At 39.3% G+C, this 9,204-nt stretch overlaps 1 protein-coding gene across 1 annotated transcript in view; it reads left to right on the top strand.

Moving 5' to 3' along the window:
* LOC103373899 (saccharopine dehydrogenase-like oxidoreductase) overlaps nucleotides 1–3,155 on the top strand; it is a 13,745-nt gene extending 10,590 nt beyond the window's left edge. Inside the window, exons 10-12 of the mRNA XM_008303905.1 lie at nucleotides 289–400; nucleotides 704–785; nucleotides 1,980–3,155. Of these exons, the coding sequence (XP_008302127.1) occupies nucleotides 289–400; nucleotides 704–785; nucleotides 1,980–2,079 (294 nt within the window). The 3' untranslated portion in view covers nucleotides 2,080–3,155. The remainder of the gene's footprint in view (nucleotides 1–288; nucleotides 401–703; nucleotides 786–1,979) is intronic.
* The last annotated feature ends 6,049 nt before the right edge of the window (nucleotides 3,156–9,204 follow it).

Here is a 9,204-nt window from a genome sequence, read left to right as displayed (position 1 = left end):
GACTTTAAGTGACACAGAATACCATAATATACTGTGAGAAAGATATTAAAATAAATCTCTTTTTTTTTTGACTAAACTATTAATTGCTCTGTTTGTTTTGTATTCTGGTTAAAACTGTTCTGACACATCCACGGTTTACATTTTGGACACTCTGCCCGTGTTTATGCTCTCAGCCGTATCTGTATTGATTTTGCTGGAGTTTTGTTTTATCAGACAGCATGCTGCACCATGAAATCTTGTTTAATTTGCGATTCGGTTCCTGTCTCACCATTTACTCTCCTCTCTCAGATAGAGGACACCTGTTTCAGCTTAACATTTTATGGGGAGGGCTACTCGGAGGGGACGGATCCATCACAGGGACGACCCAACACCAAAATCTGCACTCAGGTCATGGGAGCAGGTGAGACCACCACAGGCCTCCACACGTGTTAATTGTAGAGCTTATAGATAACATACAGCTCCTGTGTGATCCTCTCAAACAGCTGGACGATGTAGTTTCTAACAAGCATTAATTGTTCATTTATCAGGCTTTGATACTTTAGTTTTCTTTGTTTGACTATAAGGAGAATATGAATCCCACCATGCATCCCTGTGTCCTCGTAACACACACTGTTACTGTTTCCTGTGCTGTAGACAACATTTTGGAACATCCACAAGCTTTTCTGTCTCTTTAAGCCTCGTGTTTGTTTCCTCTTGTTGACAGAGCCCGGGTATGTAGCGACAGTTTCTGCTATGGTACAAGCAGCCGTCACCTTGCTGAATGAACTGCACTCTCTCCCCAGGAGGTCAGTGAAACCTGGTTTTCTTTTCTTACACTTCTTTTACTTTGTTTGCCGTCATAAATGGGAAGATTAGGTTATATTTCATCTACAGTTCTTTTCCAACATGGGATATGTAATACTTCTGCTTTACCAATCTGTTAAATCAGACATAATATTGCACTAATAAACAAAAGACTAAATCTAAAATTGCTATGCAAGATAAGGTATTATTTATCCCTAAGGAAGCTCTTGTGCCAGATATTGTTCAGGAAACAGGATTACGTAACATGAGAAAATGCAGTGAGATAAAAGTATAATACAATACGGCTGCGTAAGCTAAAATAAGACTAGAGTAGAAAAGTGAGAAGTAATGCTGGGAATGATTTTAGGTAATAAAGCAATATTACAAGTGATACTGAGATACTGCACATCAAAATTAAACATGATGCTTAAACTGATTTTGTACAAACTATTTAGAAAAGTAACACTGCAAATGATTACTCTGTAGTTTATGAACTGTGTCTGAGTGGCAGCTCACAGTGTGACTTGCTGTTAGATCCTGATCGATTCTTTCTCCAAGTCGAGGTGATTTAAGAGTAGAAGTAATTAACAAAGCTGCTGCTGCTGTTCCATGTGTCTGTCGTCTGACGCTGCAGGTAATTATTAAACTCAGAGGACAGACTCCTACAAACAGCTGGAAACAACAAACTAAACTTTAGCTCCTGATAATGTTTCATTATCAAACCTTGATTACATTTATTACTGGTGTGTGCCACTGATCTGACCTGTTACACACTCTGTATTCTCTGCAGTTAAGCTTTAGGAGCATTTAGATTTGTATTAGTTGTAAAATGACTTTTTTTTTGTTTTGCATATTTTTCTCTCTGTGATGTTTTTGACCCAATATTGGTTCTGAAATGTGGAAAAAGCCTCAAATCACTGCACAGAACTTGCAGTATAACACTTGTGAGTGCTAAAGTGACTGCAAACAGCTGACATTTGTGCTGTGTTGAAAGCGATACAGAAATGTTACTTGTTCTCACCCAGTAAAAATGCCGCTGCAACTTTTACAAAGAAGTGACCAGGGTGGTGATTAAGACATGAAGCCGACACGTTCAGATTAACAGAACAGAGTGCATGTCTGATCTCTTCCTGCAGATATTTACCCCGCTTTTATCTCCTCACCTCACTATTGTCTGTCTCTGTTGTTATCGACAGGGGAGGAGTTTACACTCCAGGAGCTGCCTTCCACAAGACCAGTCTGATCGAGCGGCTGCACAACCACAGCATCAAGTTCTCAGTCAGAAACCGCGAGTAACCCTTTAACGACAGCCGCTGTAAAGGTCGCAGCACCTTCCAGCTCCAGCATGTTGTGTCTGTACTGATGTCTGCTGGAGATGTTGCGTGACCTTTAATCCAGACAACACGGCCGTCTTTTCACCACGAATGTCATTGTAAAATCCCTGAACCCTGCATCTGTTGTTGTTGGTATTTTTTAACATCACTCCGAGGTTGGTAATTTATCAGGGGACCGCTGATGCAGAGAGAGCTTCGTAGTCTTGCTCAAGGACGCTTCAGAAAACACCGTCCACACCGGCTGCCACCCACTGAGGCCAGCTGTGCCTTTGACAAACTCCCTTTTTTTCTATTTGCTTTCCCCTGCAGAGCAAGACCTGTTTTTTTTTTTAATCTGGAAGAATCCAAAAAAAATTGCTCAACTCCGTAACATTTCGAGGTCTGATGATCATTGCTACAGGTTGTAAAGATGAATTTATGAACTGCACAGCTGTGAAAATAAGTTCCTTTTTTAAATCAGACTTTATGAAGTTCTTGAATTATGAAAAAACATGCACTTTTGCACTTAAAACCAAAAAAAATCAAACACTAACAGAAGCTAATGGAAAAACAGAATGTAAGCTGGAGTACAGTGTTGATTTGACTATATTTATTTTGTTGTGTAACTTATAAATTATCAAAAATCTGCACTACAATCTATACTAACTTTCTACATGAAACAAAGCAGTTAAATATATTTCATACCTTGTACATGATTTGCTTTTGTTCATTGTGTAGTCCACATTTTTTATTTTTAACACAGACATGCTGATTCTCCTACATGAGCTAGAAAACAGGTTTCTGGCCTTTTTTGTACATCCATCCAAAGCAGTGTTGCAGTAAGCATTGTGTGTCGTTGAAGATATTTTATATCATAGTGGAAAAAACACAGTCTGTGTAAAAAGTAGAACTATGAGCCTGAGTTCTGTGTGCATGCTTCAGCTTCAGGTTTTTGCTGCATAGATACATTTCAGAGGTTTTAGCCTGTACCAAGGGAAAATCATCAGCGCCAAAATGACAAGAATAGATCATCAAAAATAAATATACATTTTTTCACCAGTTCTGTTGTTGGGATTTAATTTACGCAGGCATATCAGACATCTTTGTTTATCAAATGGTCTGAAACACGAGAAAAATGCATCGATTTCTGTCAAATAAGGTAACACAGACTAATTGGCTTTACTGTGTTTGAACAAATTGGGTTTATTCTAAGGAATTGTCACCCTCAAAGAGTCTTCTGAGCCAAAAACACATCTTCAAGGTCCTGATATTGTTCATGCTGGTCACACTGACATGCTTTTTGGGACACTTAAAGAGAATCAATCAATTAATTGTTGATGTTATTAGTAACACCTTTTATTTCTTACTGCTGCCCAAGAATATGGCTTCCCAACCTTTTTTTTTTTTTTTATATGTATCACAGACCATTTTATCTTTTTCACAGCAGACGTTTTGACTTTGCGTGGCAGTCAGCCAGCAATACAAGGACCGTGGAACTCGTTTAGCTAAACTGAATCATTTTTAATGCTGTTGCACCTTTAGCTTTTTCTGTTTTCTAAATCTATGTTGTGAAAAAGATTCAGGTGTTTTTTTTTCCAGGCCAGCCGGTGGATCAGACTGGGGTCACTGAAACAAATAGTAGGTTTTATATTCATAATATTACAGAATATTAACACACATCAAGCGTTTTGACATGCCCACCTCTTCCGAGGAACCTCTCAAGCTCAAATGATCTAATCCAATGTGAAGTCTCTGTCGACTCTGATGACTAACTGACAGGAGTCACAATTATTATTCATCTGATGGCTCATGCAGCATCACAGGGATCTAGAACTGTGTTGGAGCCACATTATCTGAAATCTTTTCCTGTTAATTTAGGTTTATACTTTTATATATACAGTCAGGAAAACGCAAGTACACTGAAAATGTTTGGTTGTTTTTGACATATTTGGACAAAAATACAGGATTTACTTTAAAACAATGCCTACAGATACAGGTAAACCAGAGAGAAATGACCTTTTTCAGTCATTTATTCAGCACAAATACTGATAGATTTAATTGTATTCCATGGAAAGAGTAACTAAACCATTGGCATCAGAAGTTCGTGTTGCCACCTTTTAGCAGAAATTACTGCTTGTAGGTATTTAGCATAATTGGACAAAAGTCTCAGCAAAATGTACAAGATGTTTGAGGCTTTTCTTTCCTGTAATTTCAAATCCCCCCCCCATAAGATTTTTATTGGAATACAAATCTGGCCTTTGACCTGTTCATTCCATAACCCTCCATTTCTACCTTTTTGAAGCATTTCTTGGTGGGTTTGTTTGCGTAATTATAATCATTATCTTTCAATTTTCATACAGATTGCCTCATGTGATCCTAAAATACTCCTTGAATCATCAGTTACTGTGAGTGTTCAGTACCTGAAGCAGCATCATTTTCACCTCTAAGCTTCACTGCTGCACCAAACATGTCTACTGCTATTGTGGCCAAATAAATGTGAGTTTGACTTATCGGTCCAGAGCACATTATTGCAAAAAATACCTGCTCTTTGCAAGTGTGCTCATTCGCAAACTAGTTTTGATTTCCTGATTGTAGATGCATGCACTTCAAAACACCAACAGCTACCTGCAGATTCTCAGAAACTTCTTTGTTGCAGAAAGAAGTCGTTTGACAGCCCTTGCAGATGATTATTTTCTCAAGCTAAACTCTTTTCCTACCACCAGGTGTCAGTGTCTCCTCTGCTGCTCATCCCTGACAAATATTTACAATGACACAGCCCAACATGACAGTGGAGGTCATTCCGTGCCTTTGAGGATGCAGACACAGAGCTCGGCCTTTATTATAACACTGTGGCTGCGCCGTTAAAAGCGGGGGGGACACGGGGATGCAGTGACAAGAAGGTTACTTTGAGGCAGCAGACACCTCAGATCCATGAATAGGATGTCAAGGTCAAAAGGAGCTGCCAGCTATTGTCTTTTCTTTTTTTTTACCCTTTTCCCTCACGAGCCTCCCTCCCTTCCTCCCCCCCTGCTGTCAGCATCACTCCAACAAAGCAGCGACAAAACATAGATGTACTCACAAACAGTGTGCTGACAGAAAACATCACTGGGGAGGCTTCTGTGGTACAAAGCTCCTAAGTACAGTGTGATGAGAGGCTGCTGGAGGAGGAGGAGGGGTAGGTAGGCATGTGGGTGGGGTGGTATAGGGTTTTTTTTTTTTTTTGCCCTGCGTTAGTGTACAAGAATGAGAGAGCGGGGGAAGAGATTGCAGTGGTTTCCCTTTGCGTAACAGCCCCACCCCTCTCCACTGGCCCTGCTGCTCGTCTCTGCTTCGCCATTGTGGCTGTGCAGATATTCATGTCATGTCCCTCACCTCAGCCAGCTCCTGCCTGCACCCTCAAACTCTAATTAGTTTTATTGGCTCCACCATCATTAAGTACAGTATTGCTCCACGCTCTCAATAGACTGCGTCAGACCTCACGTCCATATGGATTTATGTAATAGACGTGTCCATGAAAACGACACTTTGCTCAGTGGTTTCATCATTGAATTAAAAATGTGCCTGTTCTGTATATTTACTTTGAAATGATATGAAAAAATTAAAACAGTCTGCAAAAACTGGCAACATGCACAGAGGTACTGGAAGCTACCAACAAAACAAAGGTTTAAAACCAAGCTGACGTATTCTTCCAAACTGGTTTAATTCAGAAATAGTGGTGGAAGAAATGCAGACATCATTACTGAAGTCAAAGTATTTTTACCACTCTGTAAAAAGTTGCTGCTTTGAGTACAAACTATGCGAGTATTACCAAATAATGTACTTTTGGAGACAAACTTAAGTATCACAGGCAGAAAAATGACTCCTCTGAGTGCTCTCTTTATTGATATTATGGCATCTTTTACTAAAGCACAAGTACTAGTGCAGCAATGGAAAAATAAATCCTACTTAAATAAAAGTATTCAAGTATTAGCAGCAAAACAGAGCAAATGTAATAAAGTAAAAGTCCTGGTTTGGTCCCTCTGACAGATTAATGGCAAAATAAAAACAATTAAAGCCATAAGCGGCAATGGACGGGTCCTTGCCGTACGATTGTCGGTGTTCAGTTTTGGCGGAAAATGCTGCTGCAACAGAAACAGTCCTCAACCCCTACCATATGGATCCTGTAGTATTATTCGGCATCACATTCAGTTTTTACCACCTACTTACAGTAAAGCAGCTAAATAATGAGCAAAGAAGTCAAAGTGGTGTTTTCTTGTGTACATCATGTTTTTTTTTTTTTAATTTATTAAATCAAAATAGTTTACAAATTTACAAGATTGAAGTGAAACTGACAGGATTTACTATAAACAAGTAGAAAGCAAGAAAATACATTTAGAATGAATTACTAATGAAAACAACAAATGTGTCCCCAGCTAGGCCTGCTCAGCGGCTGACGGGTCTTCCTCCTCCTAGGGGGAGATAATTGTTAGTAGGTTTGTTCTGAAATATTAAAATATTCTTCTGTTACAGTGGTATTTCAATATTGATATCAGAAATCCATTTCAGTATTATTATATTACGATTATGTTTTGTCAATGGGACTGATGTTTCAAAGGTTGGGATAATGAATTTAAAAAAAATTTAAAAATCAAGTAAGATCTCGTTTTAGAAACAGCGTCTGCATTACTCGATGAGCTCAATATTACTCGTTCAGGTATACGTATATGTATGGAGAGAGGAGATTTGAATGTGTCAAAGCGTTCCAGTTGTTGTTATCAGTGAATGGCTGTATGTTTGAGGGCTTTCCTTACCGTCTTGCTCTCCTCCAGAGCCCGCATGATTACAGCCACCACCAGGTTCATCAGCACAAACTGGACAATGACCACACAGCTGATCAAGTAGACTGGACCAACCCAGGGCAGGTAGCTAGCACAGCCACCGGCATGTGGACGACACTCCCTCAGTGTGTCCTAGACAGGAACAGAAGGAGATTTTGTTCATTCACCGGCTGGCAGGTGTGAAATAACTTAAACTAACCATGGTAGGCAGCCATAGCATAAAACCACCAATAATCTAAAAGTTCCTTGGTATTATCCTCAAACATTATTCCATACATGACTGGCTTTGGATATTGTTGTTTTGTCAGTGGTTAGAGGATAATACATGTATAGCGCTTGTGAATATGCATGTATAAGTGTGTGCGTACTTTCAAGATACTGCTCCTGTTGTCTCCAGTGCACACTTTGTAAAGCGTGAGTAGGGCCATCCCAAAATGCCTGAAGTTGGTGTGCTGATTTAAACCATGGCAGGGGTAATGTGGGCTGCATTCTGATTAACACAGAGGCAAACAAGACAGACATGTAGTTCTAGGTTTTCTGCAGTGTTGGCATCCTTCAGAAATGCATCTGATTCAGCAACTTCAGAATCAAAAGCACACTGTTTATTTAACTACAAAAACATCAGCTTAAGATTCTGGATAATGGTGACCACATTATGAAGTATGAGAATACGCTTAGTAACATACTGATAGTGTGGCATGAGAGGAGGTCAGACTAGCCGTTCAGACTACTCCTGAATGGCTAGCTCTAGAGTTCTGGATTTCCATGGCAACAATGTGAATGCTGGGCAAATATCAAATCAGCTATGTGCCCGTGATCCTTTGCACTAAGTGTGTGTACGTCTGTGTTTCTTATACCAGTCGTGCGACTGACCTAGTTTGCCAAAGAGCTCCACTCCCAGCGCAGCGTAGATGAAAAAGAAGAAGAGCAGAGAAATGTTTCCAACCTGGAACCGAAATTCATGTTAAACTCTGCAATGAACTCTACAGTGAAGATGCTGTCAAAGTAAACTGTCAAACTATCTCATGTGTCTTAAATAAAAGGAGCTGCAAGCCTTTATTTAAGACAGGCTATCATGACGACATGCCTTAATTTCAAAGTACCACAGTTATCAATTCACTTTTTTTTGGTTTTTGCATTTTTGTATTCTCTACCGCTCCCATTTCCCAGGATTCATCAACTCAACACAAATCCAGAAGGGACATATTTATTTATACACAAAGCAAAATCATTCATAAATGCTTTTATAATGAATGTGACTGAAAATATCACCCACAAACTGTCTGTGTTTACCTGTGACAGTGTCTTAGTAATAGGTTTTCAGCAAAACTCTTATTGTCCCAGCCTTCAGCACTGCAGAGAAACACAGGAGTTGTCACAGAAAATAATCCACACAAAGATCTATAACTCAAAGATACTTTATAAACAAAACGTGTGTGTGTGTGTGTGTGTGTGTGTGTTTGTAAGTGTGTGTACCTTATGCTAGTCTGAGTACCCTCAAGGCCCTTAGGATATTGGGATTGATTGGAATTACATGCACCATTTCCATCTCATTGAAAATGATGCTGATGATGGAAGCCAAGACGACAGCAACATCCAACAGATTCCATCTAAAAACACACACATCCTGTCACACATGAAGCACCTAAAAAGCCCAACAAGCAAAGGAAAATGAAGAAGTTAAATTGGGTGATTTTAACATGTTACCTGTTTTTCAGGAACCTCACTACACCGAACGCCACAAGTTTTAGCAGGTACTGGGGAGTAGTGTGTGTAGCAGGCTCTGGAACACACATGTCCACGTACACATGAACAAAGGTGTACGTATTTCAATGTAGACAGACAGAAAATGTAAAAAAGCAACATACAAACAGAACTATGTAATGCCATTTTATTAAACATAAAATAAAAAATACAAAAAAATATATAAAATGAAAACAAATCCTATAAAATGAATCCTGAAATGAAAAAAGATAGGCAATAAATAGTGTTTTGTCGCTAAAATAAATGTTTTCTTTTGAAAAAAACCCTCAAAACTTTACTTTAAAATAAAAATCAGTTTATTTAATTATTACTTTTTTTTGTGCTTATTTGTTTTTTTTCAGGGGCTGCAAGGTGGCGCACTTGGTTAGCACTGCTGCCTCGCAGCAAGAAGGATGCCGGTTTGCATCCCCATGAGGACAGCCGGGATATTTCTGCGTGGAGTTTGCATGTTCTCCCCGTGCAGCGTGGGTTCTCTCCGGGTTCTCCGGCTTCCTCCCACACAGTCCAAAAACATGTTGAGGTTAATT

Source organism: Stegastes partitus, unplaced genomic scaffold (assembly GCF_000690725.1).
Source record: "Stegastes partitus isolate 25-593 unplaced genomic scaffold, Stegastes_partitus-1.0.2 Scaffold2095, whole genome shotgun sequence".
NCBI classification, from domain to species: Eukaryota; Metazoa; Chordata; class Actinopteri; family Pomacentridae; genus Stegastes; species Stegastes partitus.
The sequence above is the reverse complement of the archived record's forward strand: the minus strand, read 5'-3'. Positions and strand labels throughout refer to the sequence as shown.